This window comes from Felis catus, chromosome B2, assembly GCF_018350175.1.
Source record: "Felis catus isolate Fca126 chromosome B2, F.catus_Fca126_mat1.0, whole genome shotgun sequence".
Classification (NCBI taxonomy): domain Eukaryota; kingdom Metazoa; phylum Chordata; class Mammalia; order Carnivora; family Felidae; genus Felis; species Felis catus.
Genome location: NC_058372.1, coordinates 97,187,162 through 97,213,283, shown reverse-complemented (window position 1 = coordinate 97,213,283; position 26,122 = coordinate 97,187,162). Strand labels below are relative to the sequence as shown.

At 41.2% G+C, this 26,122-nt stretch overlaps 1 protein-coding gene and 1 long non-coding RNA gene across 2 annotated transcripts in view; one reads left to right on the top strand and one right to left on the bottom strand.

Moving 5' to 3' along the window:
- SNX3 (sorting nexin 3) overlaps window positions 1-11,066 on the top strand; it is a 48,786-nt gene extending 37,720 nt beyond the window's left edge. The window contains exons 3-4 of the mRNA XM_023254224.2: window positions 8,773-8,897; window positions 10,299-11,066. Of these exons, the coding sequence (XP_023109992.1) occupies window positions 8,773-8,897; window positions 10,299-10,404 (231 nt within the window). The 3' untranslated portion in view covers window positions 10,405-11,066. The remainder of the gene's footprint in view (window positions 1-8,772; window positions 8,898-10,298) is intronic.
- Window positions 11,067-18,595: 7,529 nt separating this feature from the next.
- Window positions 18,596-26,122, bottom strand: LOC123385504. The gene is made up of 3 exons (XR_006598148.1): window positions 26,003-26,122; window positions 22,120-22,257; window positions 18,596-20,277 (listed from the first exon to the last, which is right to left on the bottom strand). It is a non-coding gene; the product is annotated as an uncharacterized LOC123385504 (long non-coding RNA).

Below are 26,122 nucleotides of genomic sequence, written 5' to 3'. Positions count from 1 at the left end.
CAATTTTAAAACTGTTATATACCTTGGTAAGAATCATCTCCTCTTAAAAGAAAATTTGGTGACTTTGGCTGCAAAAAAAATCAGCAAGGCAAGGTCTCCTACTAGTCCCTTATTTCAGCCCTATGTCAGAAGAACATCAACAACATAGAGTTCTGGAAGGGCATGGTGTGCTCAGAATGATGAAAAGTTACTTTGTGACTAGAGTGTAATAGGAAACAAGTTGATATGGTAGGAGCCCTGAAGTAGGGTCGCTTCTACCCATTTCTCAAGTGTGATAAGTTGAAGCGGAAGGAAAACTTCCTTAACCAGACCTGTGGCTGGATAGAGAACAATATACACAAATCATAGCATTCCATCAAAATTTAAAGGAAAAACAACTTTACTCAACAGACTATCAAAGTATAGGGGCACCTGGGTGGCTTGGTCGGTTGTCTGACTCTTAATTTTGGCTCAGGTCATGATCTCACAATTCATGGCTTTGAGCCCTGCATGGGGGCTCTGCGCTGACAGTGTGGAGCCTGCTTGGAATTCTCTCTCTCCACCTCCCCTGCTCATTCTTGCTCTCTCTCTTTCAAAATAAATAAATAAAATTTTTTTAAAAAAAGACTATCAAAGTATAAAATGTTTATGAGTAAAAAAGAAATGTAAGACCATGTAAAGAAAATTTCAAAACTTAGAAATACTACATTCTTGTTTTGGAACATTCACTTTTTTTTTTTTAACTTGTTTTATTTTTTATTTTTTTAACTTTACATCCAAATTAGCATATAGTGCAACAATGATTTCAGGAGTAGATTCCTTAGTGCCCCTTACCCATTTAGCCCATCCCCCCTCCCGTAACCCTCAGTTCTCCATATTTATGAGTCTCTTCTGTTTTGTCCCCCTCCCTGTTTTTATATTATTTTTGTTTCCCTTTCCTTATGTTCATCTGTTTTTTATCTTAAAGTCCTCATATGAGTGAAGTCATATGATTTTTGTCTTTCTCTGACTAATTTCACTTAGCATAATACCCTCCCATTCCATCCACGTAAGTTGCAAATGGCAAGATTTCATTCTTTTTGATTGCCGAGTAATACTCCATTCATCTTTATCCATTCATCTATCGATGGACATTTGGGCTCTTTCCATACTTTGCCTATTGTTGATAGTGCTGCTATAAACATGGGGGTGCATGTGTCCCTTCAAAACAGCACACCTGTATCCCTTGGATAAATGCCTAGTAGTGCAATTGCTGGGTCGTAGGGTAGTTCTATTTTTAGTTTCTTGAGGAACCTCCATCCTGTTTTCCATAGTGGCTACACCAGCTTGCATTTCCATGGAATATTCACTTTTTTTAAACTTGTTTTATTTTTACTCTGTAAACATTTACTCTGTAAACATTTGAGAGCTAATTCTTTATGTTCTATGAGTTATAGATAGAGCTGTGAATAAATTAAGTTCCCACTTCTATGATGTTTACATTCAATTGGGAAAGTTGGGGTTGTGGTGAAGGAAAAGCAGAAAAAATAGTAAGATATATAGTATGTCTGATAGGAATATGTTCTAAAAAAACCAAAAACTATAGGAAGCAAGGAATTCCAGGAGAGTACTCTTTTATAGAGTAGTCAAAGGAAGCCCTCACTTAGAGGTGACATTTTAGCAGTAAACCTGATCAAAGTAAAGCATTACCTCCTAACTTACTTATGAATTCATAAAATTCTAACAGAAATCTTAATTTTTTTAATGAACTTGCAGATTTATATCTGAGCTTTACAATCCAAGAAAGCTCAAGAAGAGTCAGAAATTATTTTCAGCATGTACTAATAAGCATATGCAGACATCAGAGTTTATCTTAAGCTATAGTAATTAAAATAGTTTGCTATTGGGGCGCCTGGGTGGCTCAGTCGGTTAAGTGGCCGACTTCGGCTCAGGTCGTGATCTCGCCGTCCGTGAGTTTGAGCCCTGCGTCGGGCTCTGTGCTGACAGCTCAGAGCCTGGAGCCTGTTTCAGATTCTGTGTCTCCCTCTCTCTGACCCTCCCCCGTTCATGCTCTGTCTCTCTCTGTCTCAAAAATAAATAAACGTTAAAAAAAATTAAAAAAAAAAAAGTTTGCTATTGCTTTAGGAATAGGCAAATAGATTAGTTGAATGTAGTAGAACTTAGAATGAATGTATAGATCTTAGCAGCTGACTTGCGTGTTTATTAGAAATTTAGTTCAGAACAAAAATAACATTGTCATTCAGTAGGGAAAAGAATTTATATTCAGTAAATGGAGTTGAAACATTTGGCTGTCTAGGAATAAAAATTTATAACTGTGTATAAATTACATGGTTTTAAGCTCTAAATGTACAAACCAAGTTAGAAGAGTTATGGGTAACAAAGAAGAAATGTTTTATGACCATAGGGAAGAAGTGTCCTTTTTCCCCAGCTTTAAAATTGAGATATAATTGAGGTGCCTGGTGGCTCAGTCGGTTAAAGCATCTGACTTGAGCTCAGGTCATGGTCTCACATCACAGTTCATGAATTCAAGCCCCACGCTGGGCTCTGTGCTGACAGCTCGGAGCTTGGAGCCTGGTTTGGATTCTGTGTCTCTCTCTCTCTCTGCCCCTCCCCTGCTTGCACCCTCTCTCTATCTCTCTCTCTCTCAAAAGTAAACACTAAAAAAATTTTTTTTAAATAATAAAATTAGGATATAATTGACAGATAACATTATGTAAGTTTAAGGCATACAGTATAATGATTTGTTGTATGTATATATTGTGAAATGATGAACTCAATAAGCTTAGTTACTATACCATCACCTCACATAGTTACTTTTTTTTTTCGTGGTGGTGGTGGTAAGAACATTTCAGATACGCTTCTCTTGGCAATTTTTAAATATATGATACATTATTGTTAACTATACTCCCCATGCTCTAGATCCCCAGAACTTACTCATCCTATAACTGGAAGTTTGTACCTTTTGACCAGCATGTTACCATTTCTCCCACCTGCCAATCCCTGGCAACCACTAGTCTCTGCTACTCTCTGTTGCTATGAGTTTGATTTATTTTAGATTCCACCTATAAGTGAGATCATACAGGATTTGTCTTTCTCTGACTTACGGGAAGAAGTGTCTTGATGGGCTTTGGGCTTTGCTTAACATAGCACATGGCATGTTGGAGTCTTTAATAAACATTTGGTGAATGTATATAGCACTTTTTGAAAGAATAACAGCTTTATTGACATATAATTCACATGTCATACAATTCACCCATTTAAAGTGTAAAATTCAGGGGCCCCTGGGTGGCTCAGTTGGCTAAGAATCTGACTCTTGATTTCAGCTTAGGTCTTGATCTCATTGTTTGTGAGATCGAGCCCTAAGTCGGGCTCTGTGCTGACAGCACGGAGCCTGCTTGGGATTTCCTCTCTCCTCTCTCTCTGTGCCTCCCCCTGCTCACACATTCTCTCTCTCAAAATAAATAAATAAAAATAAACTTTGAAGAGTAAAATTCAGTGGTTCTTGATATATTCATAAAGTTGTGCAACAATCACTAGTCAGTTTTACAACATCTTAATTACTCCATAAAAGAAATCCCATACCTATTAGTAGTCGCTACCAATTTCTCCCCCAGCCCCTCCTCACCCAACCCTATACAGCCATTAATCTACTTTCTCTATGGATTTGCTTGTTCTGGACATTTCATATAAATAGCATAGAATATTTAGCCTTCTGTGTCTGGCTTCTTTCACTGAGTGTGTTTTCAACATTAAACTTCTTTTTTTCTTTTTTTTTTTAATTTTTTTCTTAATGTTTTTATTTATTTTTGAGAGAGAGAGAGAGAGCATAAGCAGGAGAGGGGCAGAGAGAGAGGGAGACACAGAATCCGAAGCAGGCTCCAGGCTCTGAGCCATCAGCACAGAGCCCGATGCAGGGCTCGAACTCACAGACTGTGAGATCATGACCTGAGCCGAAGTCAGACGCTCAACCGACTGAGCCACCCAGGGGCCCCACTAGTTCTTTTTTTCTTAACTCATTTCTTTTCATTGCCCAATAATAATATTCTGTTGTGTGGATATAACACATTTATTAATCAGTTTGCAGACATTCGGTTGTTTCTACTTTTTGACTATTATAGATAATGCTGCTGTGAACATTTGTTTACAGGTTTTTGTTTGGACATATATTTTCATTTATCTTGAGTATATAACTAGAAGTGGATTTACTGGGTCCTGTGACAACTCTCTTTAATTTTGAGGAACTCCCAGACTGTTTACCAAAGCAGCTGCACCATTTTACATTCCCACCAACAATGTGCGAGAGAGTTCCCGTGTACTCCACATCCTCACCAACACATAACTTTTATGTCTTCTTTATTATAGCTGTCCTAGTATGTGTGAAGTTGGAATATCATTATGGTTTGAATTTTCATTTTCCCAGTGGCTGATGATGTTGATCATCTTTCCATGTATTTATCAGATATATATATTTATTTGTTTATATTTATATTTATATTTATATATTATCAGTTATATATATATTTTTTTCAGATCCTTTGCCCATTTAATCGAGTGTTTTGTCTTTATTATTGAGTTGTACCTAGAATATACAAAAAACTCTTAAAAGTCTCTTACAAGATAGTTGATTTGCCAAAATCTCTTTATCTGTGAATTGTTTCCACTTATTACTGTCCTTTGAAGCACAATACTTCAGTTTTAACAATAGACCAGTTAAATCTCTGAGGGGTTTAACCTATGTGAAAGTTGTATTTTTATTATAGTATTGCTAAGAACAATTAAGTTATTTTAAGTACCTTTTTTTTTTAATTTTTAAATTTTTTTTTAGTTTTTATTTTTGAGAGAGGGAGACAGAGTGTGAGTGGGGAAGGAGCAGAGAGAGATGGAGACACAGAATCCAAACCAGGCTCCAGGCTCTGAGCTGTCAGCACAGAGCCCGACACGGGGCTTAAACTTACGAACTGTGAGACCATGGCCCAAGCCGAAGTCGGATGCTTAACTGAGTGAGCCACCCAGGAGCCCCTGTTTATAAGTATTTTTAATTAAATAAGATCTGTTATATGAGGCTAGGAAGTAGATGATATTTATAGTGTTTACTGGTCATTTATAGTGATATCTTTTTAGCTTTTATTTTAGTATGCTTTCACTATATTATGCTGGCCAAGTATTTTCCTGTCTACTTCTAACCCCACGTGTACCCACGTATCTTTGGATTAATGATGATTAGATTGGTATAAGAATTCTGTCAGACTTCAAGCTGTATTACAAATCTGTAATCATTAAGACAATATGGTACTGGCACAAAAACAGACACTCAAATCAATGGGACAGAATAGAGAACCCAGAAATGAATCCACAAATATATGGCCAACTAATCTTTGACAGAGCAGGAAAGAATATCCAATGGAATAAAGACAGTCTCTTCAGCAAATGGTTTTGGGAAAACTGGACTGTGACATGCAGAAAAATGAACCCGGACCACTTTCTTACACCATACATAAAAATAAACTCAAAATGGTTGAAAGACCTAAATGTAAGACAGGAAGCCATCAAAATCCTCAAGGAGAAAGCAGGCAAAAACTTTTTTGACCTTGGCAGCAACAGCTTCTTACTCAACATGTCTCTGAAGGCAAGGGAGACCAAAGCAAAAATGAACTACTGGGACCTCATCAAAATAAAAAGCTTCTACACAGCAAAGGAAATAATCAGCAAAACTAAAAGGCAACTGATGGAATGGGAGAAGTATCAGATAAAGGGTTAGTATCCAAAATCTGTAGAGAACGTATCAAACTCAACACCCAAAAAACAGATAATCTAGTGAAGAAATGGGCAAAAGACATGAATAGACACCTCTCCCAAGAAGACATCCAGATGGCCGACACATGAAAAAATGCTCAACATCACTCATCATCAGGGAAATACAAATCAAAACCACAATGAGATACCACCTCACACCTGTCAGAATGGCTAACATTAACAACTGAGGCAACAACAGCTGTTGGCGAGGATGTGGAGAAAAAGGATCTCTTTTGCACTGCTGGTGGGAATGCAAACTGGTGCAGCCACTCTGGAAAACAGAATGGAGGTTCCTCAAAAAATTAAAAATAGAACTACCCTATGACCCAGCAATGGCACTACTAGGTATTTATCCAAGGGATACAGGTATGCTGTTTTGAAGGGGCACATGCACCCCAATGTTTATAGCAGCACTACTGACAATAGACAAGGTATGGGAAGAGCCCAAATGTCCATCGATGGATGAATGGATAAAGAAGAAGTGGTATATATACAATGGAGTATTACTCGGCAATCAAAAAGAATGAAATCTTGCCATTTGCAACTACATGGATGGAACTAGAGGGTATTGTGCTAAGCGAAATTAGAGAAAGACAAATATCATATGACTTTACTCATATGAGGACTTTAAGAACATAAGGGAAGGGAAACAAAAATAATGAAAAACAGGGAGGGGGACAAAACATAAGAGACTCTTAAATATGGAGAACAAACAGCATTGCTGGAGGGGATGGGTAAGGAGCATTAAGGAATCTACTCCTGAAATCATTGTTGCACCATATGCTGACTTGGATATAATTTTAAAAAGTAAATAAATTATTAATGAAAAATTAAAAAAAAAATTAAAAAATTCTAACTAGATCTTTCCAGACTTGTTCAGCAAAACTAATTTGATGTTGAAGAGGATCTTTGGACTCTTAGCTGGGCAAGCCACTCAAGATTTTTGTAGATCATTAAATCCCGTTACCTACAACCTCACCATCCATTTCAGTGACTGTTTTGAATATTATGTTAGGAAGAATATATCTCTGCAGATAATACATACTGATCTTAAATTTCATGCTGAATTATGTCCTGAATTAATGGTAGTCATTTGTTTAGTGCATTGGTTCTAGATTCTTTTTTTAATAGTAGTTTCATAGATACAGATGTTTTCCCCTGGCCTTCAGAAAAGCCATTCTGCTGGAGCTCAGTTAATGGTCATGATGTGTTTCTCAGTTGTAAGGTCTCTGCAGGTTTTAACACTCTACTTCACAAGTATCAATGTAGGGAGAGAGATTCAAGAATACTGAGGCAGAGTTACAGAGACAAATCTCTAGATGTGTTAATCATTGGTCCTGGAGAGAAGACTACATTTAGGAAGGAAACATGAACTTTATGTTGGGTATTTGGTTTTGTGTTTCTTTTTTGCTGTCATTTTGTTCTTTGCTATTCTTTATGAAGTTGTGTTGCTCTTTCCCTTTTTTTACCCAGCTGGGTTATTGTTTTAGGATAGAAACTGCATCAGGGGTTTAAAATTTTTCCTCTTTTAGGGTATGTACAATTACTTCTGTTTACTATTTATATTTCTTCTTGTTTGATTTGTCACTTACACCTTCTCTCTGTTTTGGTGTAAGATATGGATCCCGCTAAGTGGTTAGTCATTTAACAGATATTTGAGTGTCTGTTGTGTTTTGTGCCCAACTTTTCTTTAAATAACCATAGGAAGCCTGAGACAGGATCCTTGATTTGAAGGCATTAGTAGGATAAGTTGGTTTTCCACCAGTGCCTGTTTTATCCCCCAGGAGACATTTGACAGGGTCTGGAGACTGTTTTTATTGTCACTACTGGGTGCTACCCAGTCTAGTGGGTAGAGGCCTGGGATGCTGTTAAACATTCTGCAGTGCACCAAGAAACTCCTTCCCCTACTCTCCCCCCTCTACAAAGAATAATGTGACTCAAAATGTTAATAGTGCCATGGGTGAGAAACCCTAACTAACCTGTGAAGTAAGTAGCTAGGTGCTATTTAACTCAAATATTTGAGCTGTAGATAATTCCTAGAAGAGATCAGTATAAGTTGACCCTAGAGGATAGTTAGACTTTGAAGGGGAAAAAAGAGGATATTGCTATGTAGGAAGAAAGAAATGACAAGTCTTTGGGGAAAGATGGAGTAGTAGATTTGGGAGAATGTTGACATGTTTCTTAACATAGAAAAAGGAAGTGTGGGGCACCTGAGCAGCTTAGTCGGTTAAGCATCCAACTCTTTGATTTCAGCTCAGGTAATGATCTCATGCTTCAGGAGATGGAGCCCTGCGTCAGGCTCTTTGCTGACAGTGTGGAGCCTGCTTGGGATTCTCTCTCTCTGTCCTGTGTTTCTCTCTGTCCCTCCCCCTACTTGCATGTGTGCTGTCTCTCTCTCTCAAGTAAACATTAAAAAAAAAAAAAAAAAAATGAAGCATGGTGACAGAATTGTTGACTTTTTTATCATCACCTCAAACACAAGTAGGAAAGACTGTATGAAGATGGTATGAGGTGGAGGAAATAGACCACAGAATTCTTATCTGCCCATGCTGGAGAGAATGTTGTTCATATTTTATTTCTTCATTAATTGAAAGTTGATTTTGATCTCTGTAGTTTTTCATTGTAATAAAGCATGGTCTTCCCTGAGTGGCATCAAAACTGGAGGCATCGTAGGCTTCATTTCAGCATTGCTTGAATGCTCTTTTTGTATACTTATGCTTCAATAAGTTCAGGAAAACCTTAAGCTATGGGCCGTGCCATTAAGGAGCACTGATCTAATGGGCTATTTATTCTGTCTACCTTTGGTTATCTTGCCTCCAAAACATTGACTGTTTTTTAGTGTGGTTTTTTTTTCAATGTGTTCTTTACTGATTTTTTTATTTAAACTAGTTGAACAGTGGAATAGCTGTCACAGTGAACGTATACTTTGTCTTCATGTTGTGCTCTATAAATTTTCACAACCCAGTCAGCATCTTCAAGAACTTTCCTATGTTTTTTTAGGTTGTAGTTCCCCCGCTCCCTGGAAAAGCATTTTTGCGTCAGCTTCCTTTCAGAGGAGATGATGGAATATTTGATGATAATTTTATTGAAGAAAGGAAGCAAGGGCTGGAGCAGTTTATAAACAAGTAAGTACTTTCTGTACCTCAAGAGGTATAAGAGCGAATAGTGTTCTGAGACAACTTTAAGCAAATACTCAAAATTTAGATGTTAAGCTAAACTGTAGTATTGCTTTTCTTTTTTGGCCATTTCCTAACTAACATTTTGTATCATTTAAATAAAGTAAAAGTATATAACAAGTTGAATATCATGTGATAAATATTAACACACTTGAGTGATTAAAATGAGTATCTTTGTGTTGACCTAAGTTTTGTATTCGTTTTTCTTGGTTAATTTATGCAAATTACATTTAAAATTGCAGCATTTAAAAAATAGTTTTACTTATGATTCTTTCTCATTTAAGGTATGTTCTAGCATGAACAATAAAACTTGTGGTACACTTGCAATCATTTTGTTTGATTGCAAATGGAGGTATTATCAGCATGTCTTGTGTAAAGGTGCACATTCAAAATTTTCACAGCAAAATGTTTCTTTCCAAAATGTAAGAAGACTTTCAATTGTTTATCTTTTACTTTAGGAACTCTTAAACCAAAATTTCTAGCTTTTATTTTTATTCTTAATTTGAAATATAGCCATTTTTAAAAGCCAAAGTAACAGAGCTAATGTCAGGAAGGGGCTTGCTATAAATTGTGCATTGGCCTTAAATTTGACCAAATGAAGTCAAATGCTGAAGAATATAGTTGTACGAGGTTACATACTAACCAACAACTTCAATTTTTAGTAATTTGAAGATCTGTGAGTGGTAAACAGGAGGGAAAGTTGTACAAAGCCTTTAACTTTTAGTTTAGCACATAGCCTTCATTGTCTTTTATGAGCACGCTTTCCTTTTGGAGAAGGTAGTGTTAGCTGAGGTACTTTTGAATTCAGAAATAGAAGTCTGGTTACCCATTTTGATCTTGTGTTTAGTCTGCAATGGGAACCTTTAAAGCAGGCCAAAAAAAGGTAAAAGAAGAAAAACCTGGACACACTTGTGCCTCTTTCTTAGTGTTTTGGGCTTTTATTGAACTTCAGTGTTTTTTTTTTTTTTTTTTCAAATTCAGTATATTTCTAATTTTGATCCTATATCTTTTCCTTCTTTAAAATGGGTTCTTAGAATTAATGACATGTTTCACTTTTAACATTAAAATTCATTTAGGTTTTTTGTGAATGTACAAACTGCTATATAAAGAAGTTTACTGGGTACATGTGCCAGAAGTAGTGCAAATACAGTGATTAAATGTTTTCTAAATGACCCTTGTGAACCAAAGGAAATTTCCCATTAGTTGATAGAGCATAGCCTAATGGGCAGTCCAGAATAACACTTATTATTGCTAAATCATACATGCTTTTTAACTATAGAATATGTGTGTGTGACTCCTGACCCCACTTTTATAAAGTATTGGGACTAAATTTGTAATTTTTATTCCTAGGGTCGCTGGTCATCCTCTGGCACAGAATGAACGTTGTCTTCACATGTTTTTACAGGACGAAATTATAGATAAAAGCTATACTCCATCTAAAATAAGACATGCCTGAAATTTGGTGAGAAGGGGCAAAAAAAAAAAAAAAAAAAAGCCTCCTGTGACTATTAATGATTCGTATGCACCAGTGAAGAAGTTCTATCTAACTTTTAGCATGCTGCACAGAAACTGGTATAACATGCCTTCAGTATACTAACATTCATATGCTCAGTTTTGTTTTGTTTTGTTTTGGCAGTTGACAAGAAGTTAATTTGCTTTAGTGAAAATCCCTTGTTCCAGCCTTTCTCGCTCTTCCTTGCTGTTTTAATGTGGTACACGCTATAACCCCACAGACCTGTTACTCCAGTATGATCTGCAGTGTCCTAACTAAAGTTACTGACTTGGTCTTATCTGCACAGTTTTTGTGTCCTGTTTGCTTCTTGAATCTGATTAACTAGAATATTTCTCTTACCCCTTTTTAATATGTGATGTCACTTGTCCTAATTTATGTGTAGAAGCACTACACCATTGGTTTCCAGTCCCCTACGTGTGAGATACACACTTGTGTGCAGAAAGTATCTCCCTTCAGGCTTGTAATACCCTTCACATGGAAGATCAATGAGGGAAATCTTTATATTCTGTATAAAAACAAAATCCAATTTATATACTAAAATCATTTGTCTAAAAATTTAAGTTGTTTTCAAATAAAAATAAAAATGCATTTCTGATATGCACTGATTGTGTTGCCTCCAGCTTCTTTTTTTCCCCCTTTACGGCTGTCCTACTTAACTCACTTGTTGAGAGGGATTATTTACTAATTATATACTTCTCATTCCTGTAACTCCATTCCTCTTAAACAGGGGTGATATCAAATATGCTACCACCCTTTGAATTGGGGTATTTTCTTTTATACAACAAAAAAAGTGATGTACTAAAAGAAGCATTCCTTAAAGCTTACTGAGTTGTTATGAAGCACTTTGCGTATTTGAAAAATGCTTTGTAATCTCAAGTCATTCTTAAAAGGCCTTTTAAGATAAGTCAACACTGTGCCTCCTGTTTTTCAGAGGAATTTTTTTCCTAGTTCATCTAAGTGACTTGTTTAAACAAACTTAGCAAGGGTATAATAACGCTTTTCTTGATCAGCAGATTCACGCTTTCTCTTTAATTTGGCTTGGGATGGTGGCACACTTTATCCTCTTTAACCAAGGGAGAAGGGCACAGCTTCTAGCCCGACTTGTATAAGTGATAAGAAACCAGAAAATGCATGACTCCTTGCTGTCTAACTTGTGTTGTAGCCAGACCTTTGCAGCCAGAATGTGGTCTCTGATTTGAATTTGAACAACATCTGGTGGTTTGGGAGGGTCCCATTGTGACCTAGAGTTAAAGTTAAACCCTGAGGTAAGGAAGGTTCGCCTTCCCACTCCAGTGGCGTCTCCTCTAGAGACAGGTCAGTTCATTTGAGAGGACCAGCTTTGGTCTTAGCCAGACTAGGATGTCCACCTAGCAGACTGGAAGTCCTAGGAATTAGAGCAGCCCTGTAAGACCTTTTCTTGCTTAAATAATATTTCACAATTCCATAAACTGGACATTTCTGTTACTATAAATTAAGAAGGTACAAAGCTAAACAACATGTGAACTTTATTTCAGGGAGCTAGAGAAGTAAACTCAAAAGGCTGTCGGTTTTTGGTATGCAGAACAGAGTCATGGTAGCTCTGAATCAGTTCCTCTCAAGCAGTGTTTCTCAAGCAGAGATGAGTTTGCCCCCAGGGCAATTTGGCAATATCTCGAGACATTTTTGGTTGTCAGAACTGGGGAATGCTATTGGAATCTAGTGGGCAGAAGTTAGACATGCTGTTAAACCTCCCACAGCGCACAGGACTGCCTCCTACAACAGAAAAACCTCAGTAGTGTGGATGTTTCTGCTCACTGGAATTCTTTTGATTTTGATCATTTATAGACAAAGGAATAATGTGGCTTAGGATGGGTTGTACTGGCCTGCTTACTTTTTTTTTTTTATGTTTATTTGTTTTTGAGAGAGAGAGTGCAAGTGGGGGAGGAGCATAGAGAGGGGGAGACACAGAATCCAGAGCAGGCTCCAGGCTCCAAGCTGTCGGCACAGAGCCTGATGCGGGACTTGAACTCACAAATGGTGAGATCCTGACTTGAGCCGAAATTGGACGCTTAACTGACTGAGCCACCCAGGTGCCCCTGGCCTGCTTACTTTTAACCTCTACAATTGCATTAGGGTAGGTATAATCCTTAGAAATTTGAAGATTTGGGGGCGCTCTATAGCTCAGTCAGTTAAGCGTCTGACTTTGGCTCAGGTTATGATCTCAAGGTTCATGAATTCAAGCTCCACGTCGGGCTCTGTGCTGACAGCTTGGAGCCTGGAGCCTGCTTAGAATTCTGTCTCCCTCTCTATCTGCCCCTCCCCCACTCACACTCTCTCAAAAATAAACATTAATTAAAGTTTTTTTTTTTGTTTTTTAAAGAAAGTTGAAGGTTTTGGGGCACCTGGGTGGCTCAATCGGCTAAGCATCCAACTTTGGCTCAGGACATGTTTTCACAGTTTGTGAATTTGAGCCCCACTTCGAACTTGCTGTTGTCAGCACATGGCCTGCTTCAGATCCTCTGATCCCCTTTCTCTCTGCCCCTCTCCCACTCTCCCTCAAAAAAACAAAAAAAAAAAAGTTGAAAGTTTCAAGTTAGGTGAAATGTTGCTTATTTCAGGTGATATGTTTTTGCCTAATGTGGGCAGGCACTTCTCACTATTGTCTCAGAGAATTAAAACCATGGTCCATTTTAAAAGGACACCTTTAATCCTGTGAAGTAAAATGTAGTTGCAATTAACTCTAACCATATAGGAGGAGGTTCTGGAAGCCCATAAGGGTCTCCTAAAAGTAGAAGTTAATTTGGCAGTAAGTTCTGTTACAAGAGTCTCAGGCTGTGTCCTCTTAGTAAGTCATTGCCTTATCTTGGCTGTTAGTTGTAAAAGGTGAGCATCAGTGGTACCTTTAGTAACTTAGAGTTTTTGAGGACTAAGTGTAAACTCCACAGAACAACAGTATCTGGGACATATAAAGACTTAATTATTTGATGGCAGTGATAGTGATCAATACATTAGTAGTAGCAGCAAATGGCACCATTAAATCCATGGCAGTTCGTAGATAGGTTGATCTGGTATTTGGCTTCCTTCTTGGAGGTTCTGCCATCATGACCCTTGGTTGTGATGATGACCTCTGAAGGGAGGATGTGGGGTTGGGGGGTGGTGAGGGGCACATCTTTTTATTACATCCTGTGGCTTTCAAGCTCAGCCCTCTTGTTATGGTCACCTCTAGATTAAAAGTCCTTGTCCTGGGGCATCTGGCTGACTCAGTCGGTAGAGCATGTGACTCTAGATATCAGGGTTAGGAGTTTGAGCCCCATGTTGGGGGTAGAGGTTACTTAAAATCTTTAGGGGCGCCTGGGTGGCTCAGTCGGTTAAACGTCCGACTTCGACTCAGGTCTCGATCTTGCGGTCTGTGAGTTTGAGCCCCGCGTCAGGCTCTGGGCTGAGAGCTCGGAGCCTGGAGCCTGCTTCCGATTCTGTGTCTCCCTCTCTCTCTGCCCCTCCCCCGTTCATGCTCTGTCTCTGTCTCAAAAGTAAATAAACGTTAAAAAAAAATTTTTTTTTAAATCTTTAAAAAAAAAAAGTCCTCGTCCTGTGGTTTCAGCTTGCTTTGTCTATTTTGGTTAGTGGAGTGAGGATAAGTACAGCCAATCAAGGAGGAGGCAGCTGGCCTCCAGGCCTTCACAGTTAAAATTTAACATGTGGCTGGACTGATAGCATAACACTGCCTGGCATACAGGTTAACTGCTCAGTGAGTACTAGCTGTGATTATTTCAGTGTGCAAGTGTTTGGACTGGAAATGAGCTAGAAACTGCTTTAGGAGGATGGAGTGTAAGTCTTCCTCAACACTTTGTGATCTCTGTCACAGAACCCTATGAAGTAAGTGATATTCTCCCTTATAGATGAGAAGACTGAGGCCCTGCAAGCGTAAGTGACATGCTCACAGTTACCCAGGATGTGATGGCTCTGGATGTAGGTTGTACGGATGTCTGACTCTCAAAGCCATGCATGAGCACAGTTCCTTCTTTTGGACAGGGCCTGTGACTTGGTAACCAGCCCTTACCTGGTGCACAATAAATTTAGCGAATGAAGAGTGAATTTTTGATAACATTTCCTGTGTCCTCTAGGCTGAACATGAATGAATGAATGGATCAGTTTTGTTTGTTTTTTTAGTTAGATTAAGTGTGGGTAAAAAAAGCACTTTTGGACATGAATAGCTCACTGATCAGAGGTATCTTATTTTTCTACACTTAGCTGTATACCACAATTACTCCCTAAGACTGAGTCCAAGAATTTTTTTTAAAGCTTCCTAGATAATTCTGCAACAGCTAGGTTTGGACATTTAGCCAGAAGGCCCTTTTCCTAGGATTTGGTCAGATTTGATCTTAACCTAGCTACTTAAGTCATTACAAAACGAAGTCAGGAAATCAAGAGAAAGACAAATATATGATTTCACTCATGTGGAGTGTAAAAAGCAAAACAAGCAAAGGGGGAAAAAGAAAGGCAAACCAAGAAACAGACTCTTAACTGTAGAGAACAAACTGATAGTTACCAGAGGGGAGGTGGGTGGGGGAATGGGTTAAATAGGTGATGGGGATTAAGGAGGGAATTTGTGATGAGCAGTGGGTGTTTTTTGGAACTGTGGGATGACTGTACTGTATACCTAAAACTAACTGTTAGCTAACTGGAATTTATCTGTTGTTTTTTTTTTTTTTTTAATTTTAATGTTTATATTTCAGAAACAGTGGTGGGGGGAGGGGCAGAGAGAGAGGGAGACACAGAATCTGAAGCAGGCTCCAGTCTCTGAGATGTCAGGACAGAACCCGAAGGCGGCTCAAACTTGTAAGCAGTGAGATCCATGACCTGAGCCAAAGTCCTACACTTAACCGAATGAGCCACCCAGGTGGCCCCTCTTTATTTTTTAATGTGGGGCTCCACACCCAACCTGGGGCTTGAATTCACAACCCTGAAATTCAGAGTCATAAGCTCTACTGACTAAGCCTACCAGGAGCCCCTAACTAACTGGAATTTAAATAAAAACTTTAAAAAAATGAAAAGGAAAAAAGTAAGGACTTCTCAGATCTTGAGAAGTTACTTTTGCAAATCTCGATTTACAATAAGTGAAATTTGCATTATTCCAATCTTGCTAAGAAAAGAAGACCTTGATTCAGAGATGACAATGATTCATTTAAAAGCACAAAAGGGGGGCGCCTGGGTCACTCAGTCGGTTGAGCATCCAACTTCGGCTCAGGTCATGATCCCACAGTTCGTGAGTTCGAGGGCTCTGTGCTAACAGCTGGGGGCCTGGAGCCTGCTTCAGATTCTGTGTCTCCCTCTCCCTCTGCTCCTCCCCTGCTCACACGCTGTCTCTCTCTCAAAAATAAATAAAAATTAAAAGCACAAAAGGAAGTTTAGAGGACACTGGGTAACATCTCATCAGATGATTTGTACTGTTAGAATGTTAGAATGAAGGCCATAAATGGAAGGGATCCAATAAAGTCAAACAGCAGCACTAGACGTTTCACATGTACAAAATATGAACATAGGCAAGAGGTTAACCATGGCCTCTTTTCTCAAGAAACTCAGTCTTGTTTCGACATCATCATGAAAAGACTCAGCTAGCATAGCCAGAGAAAGGTACAGCAAGAAGGGACACGGGAGTTCAGATGGAGGGAAGGGAATGGCTGTTCAGAATAAAGGGGACTTCCAGTTTTGGCTCTGACATGTACAGAGCTTAAAAGCTGGCACTCTTGTCCTTGCAACAAATAAAAGCTGGACAAACTGAAAATCCGTGTCTTTTCCTGGACCCACCCATCAGAGAATTGAGATTGCAGGGCAAACAAACCATCACCCCAAAGTCTGGAGAGAGGGGCTCATCGAGAATTGATAGTCAAAATCTTTTCCTGCAACAGAAAGTGCTGGAGCCATAAACTGGTAGGAACGCTTACACAGTAATAATGCATTGCCAGAGGTTGAGTGTGGTCTAGCCTGAGAGTAAGAAATTCCTGGAGACTGCAGTGTTAGAGGAACTGCGTATGTTTTTGGGCTTTTTACCCCCAGATACCCACAGTGAAGATCAAGGGAGATCCCCATATGGCTCTGGCAGGGAGAGATGAGTAATCATTGTGAAATACACCCAGAACCTTCTTTATTACAAAGGCCCACTCTCCAGGGTAAAAGACTTTGCCAGAGCCCTATCCCAGTTGGGGGAAGGGCATTCTTCTCACACCAGCCCCTCCGGCCTTGCTATCTCACCTAAGAGGGAAAATATATACAGTCAACAAGGGTCAAGACCTCAAGGAAACAGACTGGGAATGCTGTAGCCAGAGAAGGAAGGGGCAGAGGGGCAAGGCTATACCACTGCAGAAATACTTGTAGAGGTCACAGGCCCACCAAAACACAGAGATTTGATCTGGACATAATAGAATGCACACAAACCCCCTTCTTTACCCCCATACCCGCAGGGCCCCAGTAGAGTCACAGTGGATTCCAGCTAAAAGATGCAAGACAGGGGGCACCTGGGTGGCTCAGGCGGTTACGCGTCTGACTCTTGGTTTCCGCCTAGGTCATGATCTCACGGTTCATGAGTTTGAGCCCTATGTCAGGCTCTGGGCAGACAGCACAGATCCTGCTTGGGATTCTCTGTCTCTTCCTCTCTCTCTGCCCCTCCCCTTCTCTTTCTCCCTCTCTAAGTAAACTTCAAAAAATTTTTTAAAAAAAGATTCAAGACAGACTGCAGAGGAGTAACGAGGGGAACCCAAAGTTAAGAGACAAAAGCAGACACTAGAGGAATTTGAATCCTGTGGCACTGTAACTACAGCAAACGCTGAACACATTCACTCCCTAGCCAGATTACCATAAATCTTCATAGACGCCTATTTACCTCACTTTCTGTTACCCAATACAAAATGGTCTGGCTTTCAACAAAAAATTACAAGGCATGCCAAAAGGCAAGAAGAAGTCTGAAGAGAGAAAGCAGTCATCACAACCAGAGTCAGGAAGGACACAGATTTTGGAGTTATCAAGCAAGGAATTTAAAATAACTGTGATTAATGTTAAAGGTTTTAATAGGAAAAGACAACATGTAAGAACACAAGGGTAATATAATCAGAGAAATGGAAATTAAGAATCAAAAGGAAGTGCTAGAAATCGAAGTCACTGTAATAGAAATGAAGAACACCTTCCATGAGCTCCTTAGTAGGTTTAACAGCTTAGGAGGAATCCGTGAATCTGACAATAGAAAGTTCTCAAATTGGGGCATCTGGGTAGCTCAGTCAGTTGAGCATCCAACTCTTTTGACTAAGGTCATGATCTCACAGTTGGGGGATTGAGCCCCTCATTGGGCTCCATGCTGAGTGTGGAGCCTGCTTGAGATTCTCTCTCTCGCCCTCTCCCTCTCCCCTGCTTGTGTGCACTCTCTCTAAAATTACAAAGAAAAGAAACCTCTCAAACAAATGCAAAGAAAAAACTAAAAAACCACCAGCAGAACTTGCAAAAACCGTGGGATACTTTCATAAGGTGTAACTGGAATGCCAGAAGGGAAAGAGAACGGAGCAAAAGAAATGCCGAAATAATCATGGCTGAGAATCTTCCAAAAATTAGAGACACTGAACCACAGGTCCAGGAAGCTGAGAGGATAGAAATCATGTGGGACAAATTCAAAACAAAACAACATGTAGGCATATCATTTTCTAACTGCAGAAAATGAAAGACCAACAGAATATCTTGAGAGAAGCCAGAGTGAAAGAGTAAAGGGATCAAGAATCTCAGGCTCTTCCGACTGAACCAGCAAGGAGCCCCTGACTTGACAGTTTTTAAATGCTTTTTATCAGTAATCTTGAGGCCAGAGGTGGTGATATTGTTTAATCTAGAGTCTGAATCTGGATGGGGAAAAAAGTTGCATCTTTATACTGCATATTCTCTCACTGGAACTTAGGATTTCTTCCATTATGAAAGTAAGAGCAAACCATAGTAGTGGTATAAGCAGAACTTGTGATTGTCACCAATTTTAAAATGCAAGTATGGGGGCGCCTGGGTGGCTCAGTTGGTTAAGCATCTGACTCTTGATCTCTGCTCAGGTCATGATTTCGCAGTTCATGGGTTCAACAACCCCACATTGGGCTCTGTGTTCATGGTGTGGAGCCTGCTTGGGATTCTGTCTTTCCTTCTCTCTGCCCCTCACCTGCTTGTGCTTTCTCTCTCAAAATAAATAAACTTTAAAAAGATGCAAGTATGAATGTCATATTTGTTGTTGCAGATCTTGAAATACACTGATCACTACTTTATTATTTTTTTAATGTTTATTTATTTTTGAGAGAGAGAGACAGAGAGACAGAGCATGAGTGGGGGAGGGGCAGAGGGAAAGGGAGACACAGAATCCAAAGCAGACTCCAGGCTCTGAGCTGTCAGCACAGAACCCGACACGGGGCTCAAACTCACAAGCCACGAGATCGTGACCTGAGCCAAAGTCGGACGCTCAACTGGCTGAGCCACCCAGGCACCCCACTGATCACTACTTTAAAATGTCGTTATTAGACCTACCGCGGACTCTTATTTAACGTGTCAAAGAAAGGCCTGTGTATTATTTTAACACAAGTTTTAAAAAACACTTTAAGTGTATTCAACAAACTGGCTTTCTTTGGAGTCATGTGTGTTTCATCTTATACTTTTATAAACATCTGAGTCAGGATCTTTGGTACAAAAAGGGTTAGGAGCCCATGATATAACAGATTCTGAAGCCTCCTGTCACAGAGTAAGATCTGAACGTGGCCCAAGATTGGAAGACAACCAGCCTCCTATCTGTTGGGTTCTTCAGTTTCAGCCTGGGCTTTTCCCATGTATTATCTCATTTAATTCTCAAAACAGCCCATTGGGTGGGTATTCTCATTTTACTAAGAGAAGAACTGAGACAGTATAAGTTGTTTGCCTAAGGTCACACAGTCAGTAAAAAGTGAAACTGGGATACAAACCCAGGTCTTTCTAATTACGGAACCTGTGCCTGTGCGATGCTGACCCCAATGTGTACTGTACGGGCTGCTGGCAGGCCAGGCCCACGCTGAACACCTGCCGTGATAGCCGGTGCCTCCAGACTCTGGTGTGCCAGGGCCTGTGGCCTCCTGGGCATCGATGCTCCTAGCGCTCATACAGTTGCCTTGATACCCGTGTTGTTATCAGAGAGGTCTATGCAAACAGAGACTCGTTATCTGGATCTAAAGGAAAGTTAAACATTTAGGAAAACTTGGTTATAAAACTGGAATGTCCGTCCATGCTTGGTACATATAAACACTGCAGCTTTGTCCTTACTTAGCGTTCTGGGTACATTTCCTTTCCTTTCTAGCTAGATTATACTTTAATCCAGTTGTTTTCATGTTCAGTAAATCCAAACCATGTTTAACCGGTTTATTCACTGGAGAATCTCTGAGGTGAAGAAAGTTTTGTCCTTTCAAGTGAACTGGGGATTTGCTGTCTTCTTTCTGTAAAGGGATTTTCCTGAACCTGTAATCTGAACATTTTGACCTGTGGGGTTTTTCTTCCCCCCGCTATGAGCAAATTTGTGAGGCTTGACCCTTTGTGTGCTGTGGAGCCGAGACAATGCCCTTCTGTGAACGTCTTCTCCTGAGGACAGTGGTAATTGACGTCAGGAATGTTAATCATTGGACTGCCCCTCTTCACAGTCTGGCTGCGCCCGGCCGGCCACTGCGGCCACCCCCCACTTGCCTGGGCTGCGTGCTTCAGAATGGACCCACCGTTCTGTGACAGCATTCTGCAGACGTTTGCTCACGAGCATTTCGGGAGCTGGCAGTCAGATAAGACTGAGGGGAACTGGTCTCGCAGACAAGTCTGTGAGGGTGAAACGGCAGGTGCTCATACATATACCTTGCCCACTGGGAGGAGGAACTGTTGGCACAACTTCCAGGGAAGGCAATTTAGCAATAACAAAACTAGAAGCCCAGCAATTCGCTTTGAGGACTGTATCTCACAGACACACTTTTGGTTTTGAGAAAGGATATTTATACGCTATGGATACTTTCTCTGATTATTAGTTGAGTATCTCTGAAAGATTATGTAAGAAACAGGTAACACTGGTCCCCTGGCTAGGGAGGAACAGACTGGGTGGCCCAAGGACAGAGGCGAGAGGACAACATGTCACTGTGTGCTCCAAAACAAAACACTTTTTATTTTGAAATAATTGAGAGGCGCCTGGGTGGCTCAGTCAGTTGAGCATCCAACTCTCGATTCAGCTCAGGTCATGATCTCAGGGTTGTGGGACTGAGCCCCTCGTGGGGCTCCGCGCTGAGCATGGAGCCTGCTTAAGATTCTCTCTGTCCCTCTGCCCCTCTTCCCCAGTTCATGCACTCCCTCTCTCCCTCCCTACATCCCTCTCTTAAGTTAATTAATTAATTAATTAATTAATTCTACAGAAAAGCTATAAAGATAATACAAAGAGTTCCCATGTGGGGCGCCTGGGTGGCTCAGTCGGTTAAGCGTCCGACTTCAGCTCAGGTCACGATCTCACATTCCGTGAGTTCGAGCCCCACGTCGGGCTCTGGGCTGATGGCTCAGAGCCTGGAGCCTGCTTCCGGTTCTGTGTCTCCCTCTCTCTCTGCCCCTCCCCCATTCATGCTCTGTCTCTCTCTGTCTCAAAATAAACGTTAAAAAAAAAAAAAAAGAGTTCCCATGTACCCCCTCACCCAGTTGACATCTCATATGACCAGAGTATTTTTCGCAACACTAAGAAACCAGCACTGGGGGGCACCTGGGTGGCTCAGTCAGTTGAGCGTCTGGCTTTGACTCAGGTCATGATTTCCCAGTTCATGAATTTGAGCACCACATCGGGCTCTCCACTCTCAGCACAGAGCCCTTCGAATCCTCTAGCCCCCTCTCTCCCTGCCCCTCCCCTGCTCATATTCTCTCTCCCTCTCTCAGACATAAATAAACATAAAAAATAAATAAATAAAATAAATAGACTTATAGAGTCTAGGATGTTAGAGCTGTAAGGAATCTCAGAAGCAATCCAACCCAAGCCTCTTATTTTTCAGACACAGAGAGGGACTTGTCCAGAGCCCTCCCCTAACAGCAGCCCAGAGTCCAGACCAAAAGCCAAAAGATAGGGGCCAAGGAATAGGAGAAAGAGGATAAGCTTCAAAGTCAACCATACTTGGGTTCAAATCTCAGCTCTGTGTCCTTGGGCTAGGTGGTAAATTTTTTGTCTGGATTCTTTCACTCAACATGTTTTAAGATTCAGCTATGTTGTTGCATGTATCAGTAATTTGTCTTAAAGACCAAACAAACAATAGTTCTTTGAGGAAGTAGTCATGATTTCTAAGAATTTGTTGAGAAAAGAAAGTGTTCTTTCATCCCTGATCTCTACTTGTACAGAAATGTGACACCACTGACCAAACTCTCTTCCCTTCCTGGAAACACGCACATGGAATCGCCAGGCCCCTGTACCGCCCAAGGGGAAGCAGTGGGAAGGGAAACTGAGAGATGAAAGCCTTCATTCCCCTGTGAGAGGGAGTGAGAAGAAAAGTAATTTCCCAATAGAGGCACTGAGTAGATACATTCCGCAGTAAGAAGCAGGGAATTGGTCTTTTGTATGGACTGCAAAATTCAGTTTGGGAAGCTGGGGAGAGTCTGAGCTCTGGGTCAGCGCCACTGCCTGACCTTGAACATGTCACTGACCTGCCTGGGCCTCTGTGTGAAGTGACGGGGTGCACAGCCCATCTCTAAATCCTGTTGGGTTCTTGCTGTCGTTTCTCTTTGCCACTCACTCACACCTCTCACAGATCTGCCTCTTCAGCTTCCACGCCCTTGTTTTCCCTGTAGGCATTAATGAGACACCATGGATAGGTAGATTTTCCCTGAACTTGCTTAGCAATTCCCAAGAAGGCAGGTACCTCCTTATACCTGCCAGAGTGCACGTACCTACCTCCACAGACCCTCCAGGACCCTAGGGGACCCCACAGCCAGAACTAAGGCAGACTGTGCTCCAGCCTTGAAAATTTTATTTTTTTAATGTGTATTTATTTACTTTGAAAGAGAGGGATGGAGAGAGAGAGAATCCCAAGGAGGCTCCGTGCTGCCAGCACAGAGCCTAAGGCAGGGCTTGATCCCCAAACCATGAGATCATGACCTGAGCAGAAATCAAGAGTCAGATGTTCAACCGAGCCACCCAGGTGCCCCCCAGCTTTGGAAATTTTAAATAAATTTGTTAAGTGTAAAAACAAATATAAATAATGAAAAAACTACCAACACAGATATAAATACAAGAAATATGTTAAGCTATTAAAAATAATAAAACCACCTCGGGGCGCCTGGTGGTTGAGTGTCCGACTTCAGCTCAAGTCATGATCCCAAGCTTGTGGGTTTGAGCCCAACACCAGGCTCTGTGGAGACAGCTTGGAGCCTGGAGCCTGTTCTGAGTTCTGTGTCTCCCTCTCTCTCTGCCCCTTCCCTGCTCCCGCTCTGTCTCTCTCTCTCGAAAATAAATAAACATTAAAATAAAAACAAAACCACCTGATCAGTTGTTTAGAAAGTAGATAAAAAATAACTTACCCACAATCCCACTATTTTTGCCTATGCAAATTTTCATACACTAATACCTCCATATAATTTTGCAGATACAACAATTAATGTGGAGGGTATACTAAATGTATTTGTGTTACCTTCTAATATTGGAGATTGTTATTATTTCCATTATTATAAATAATAGTATGGTAAGCACCTCTGAGCCATAAAACTCTTGCTATGTAGGGCACCTCAGTGGCTTAGTCAGTTAAGCATCCAACTTTAGCTCGGGTCATGATCTCACAGTTTGTGGGTTCAAGCCTCGCATTGAATTCTGTGCTGACATCTCAGAGCCTGAAGCCTGCTTCGGATTCTGTGTCTCCCTCTCTCTCTGCCCCTCCCCTGCACATGCTGTCTCTCAAAAATAAACGTTAAAAAAAATTTTTTTTAACTCTTGCTATGTTTTAGGGGGTTTTTTGAGCTAGAGCTCCAGAAATACATCTTAAGATATGAATGAATATCTTTGGCTTGTGATACAAGTTGCTAGGTTGTTTTCACAAGAGTTATGTACTAATTCACTGATATGAGCCTTTTGTAAAAATGCCTAATTCACTGTGGCAACTTTTCCTTTGGGGAAGGGGCCTCGTTGTCGGTGTATTCTTTTAGCAGGCAGGAAGCTGGCATTCTAACTCCTCTGCTGGCTTGCTCTCTGGAAGAGAATACTATTCCCAGGCCTTAGCCAGCTATTTGGGCAATACAGCCTGCTGACCTTATCCTGTCTGGTGTTGACTGCTGACGTTCCTCAACTGTCATTGAGGCAGTGGTACAGAGTAGGCTGGACTGCTACCATTTTCTTTCTTCAGCAGTGTCTGAGTTTTACTTGCAGGTAAGGTGAATTAAAAAATAATAATAAGGTGAAGTGCTTTGGGACAGTGCAATATAAAGGAATCCATGAACAGACATCACACATTGGATTATGCTGAAGAGTTTGGTGGAAAACACAGGAGTCAATAATTCCTAAAGGGATTCAAGGTGACCACAGAGGTGTACTGACTGCTATTAGAGAAAGTCCCTAAGCCCTTCATGTTTTGGTCTTGACACCTGTCAAATGGATCAATGGAACCTATCTCCTCAGTATAATTAATTGACTCCATACACTCTACAGTAACACATCTCTTTATTCAACAAATGCTGACTGCTTTCAAAGTACATCGGGGACTTGGGTGTCACAGTCTAGCAGGGACTGAAGGTGTGTCGGTACATAACAACTCAAGGCCGAAATCAATGCCTAAAGATATCTACACCCTCCAGAATCAGATTCCAATCTTGTTTCAAACATACCTACCATCAGCCGCTACCAACATATCCTCAACCTCTGAAGCTTCGACCTAAATATGACACTCAAACAGGCATTTGCACATGCTGTTCCAGCTAAACTGCTGAACCCAACTGGTCAGAACCTGGTTCACCCCTGCTCATCATTCAAAAGTCAGCATAACTGCCACCAGCTCGGCGAAGGCTTACTGCGTGTCCCAGGGTAGAGGTAAGATTCTTCTGCTCTCATGTCCCCTTAGCAAAGTGTCCCTGTCTCCATTTATGATGGCCCTCATCACTGCACTGTAATTTGTGTAACAGTCTCCCTTGCTAAACTGTGAATGAGCTTCTTGAAGGCTTTATCACTCTTCTCTGTGTCCTGACCGTGGAACTCAGTCCCGGTACACAGAGGGCCCTTGGTGAGCCTTACCAGGTGAAGAAGTGAGTGAATTATGAATATCGTAACCCATGGGGTTATGGCATCTCATTCCCTCACCCCAGTCAAAATTCTTATTTTGGATTATGGTGCTGGAAAGCCAGAATTGGACAAGAGTTTGCATCTCTCTCTATTTTCACCCATTTCACAGTTCAAATGATTCACCAGCTCCTTAGAGTTAATGGAGGAGGATTCAAATGAAACTCTCACTATAATTTGGGGCAGCCTGGGTGGTTCAGTAGGTTAAGCATCCAACTCTTGATTTCGGCTCAGGTCATGATCTCACGGTTTGGGAGTTTGAGCCCTGAGTCAGGCTCAAACTAAGCATGGAGTCTGCTTAAGATTCTCTCTCCCTCTCCCTCTGCCCCTCCCCTGCGCTCTCGCTCTCTCTCTCTCTCTCTCTCTCTCTCTCTCTCAATAAATAAAATAACTCCCCTACAATTCAAATTGCAGAAATATGCAATTTCTTTAGTTTTTTTCCAATTCAACTGGTCTTCACAAATGCACATCTACTGTTTAGAGATAAACATTAACGTTGCATCTTATCTTGTGAGGGTGATTTAAATAGCCCTTTACGTAGTTTTCAGTCTCCCAGAGAGTGACCCCTTGTCCGTGCTTTTTCTCCCCAAAAAGGTGCCCCCATATAATGGGGACTAGTGGCACAGAAGTGTGCTCCTAGCTGTAGGAAGAGCTGAGGTCCTCAGGCACAGTGCTCCCGGCCCACTGGACTCTGGAAACGTCTCTGCTGAGGGGCTGTCCACCAGTAGGTATTTGCACTGAGTATTGCAGCAGCTGTTAAGTTGTGGTCTGGGCTCCAGGTTTGGTCCGAGCCTGTAGCAGTCCCTGGGCAACAGGGCTCCACTTTAGCTCTTGTGACTCCTAGACCTCTGCCAAATTCTCCAGACAGTCGTCGACTGTCTGGAGGAATCCAGGAATCCACACCTACCCTCTGCTGACCAGTCTGTCACATTGCCCATCGGTGGCCAGCCCCTAGTTCTTGAGTCAGCTTCCACATAACAAGAGAATGGAGAGAAACGGAAACCTTAGGACCTCACTTTTCTTTCCCCATGTTGTAGCCACGTTGCTATGGCTCACCCCAAGAGTATTGTGGAAGCAGCCTCAGAGTACTGTGGGTCACCAGAATCCAGGTTTAGAAGCAGAAAGCTCCTTCCCTGGAAGTTATCCTAACTTCCCCATGCCCCTCCCCCACACCGGGGCGGGGGGGGGGGGGGGGGGGAAGGTCCGGAAGTTGGAGAGCGCCTGGGTAGCTCAGTCCCTTGAGGGTCCAACTTCAGCTCAGGTCATTACCTTATGGTTCACGAATTCCAGCTCCGCATCAAGTTCGCTGCTGTCAGCGTCAAGCCCAGCCGGCTCAGGATCCTCTGTCCCCGTGTCTGCCTCGCCCCCGCGTTTGTGAGCAAGCTCGGG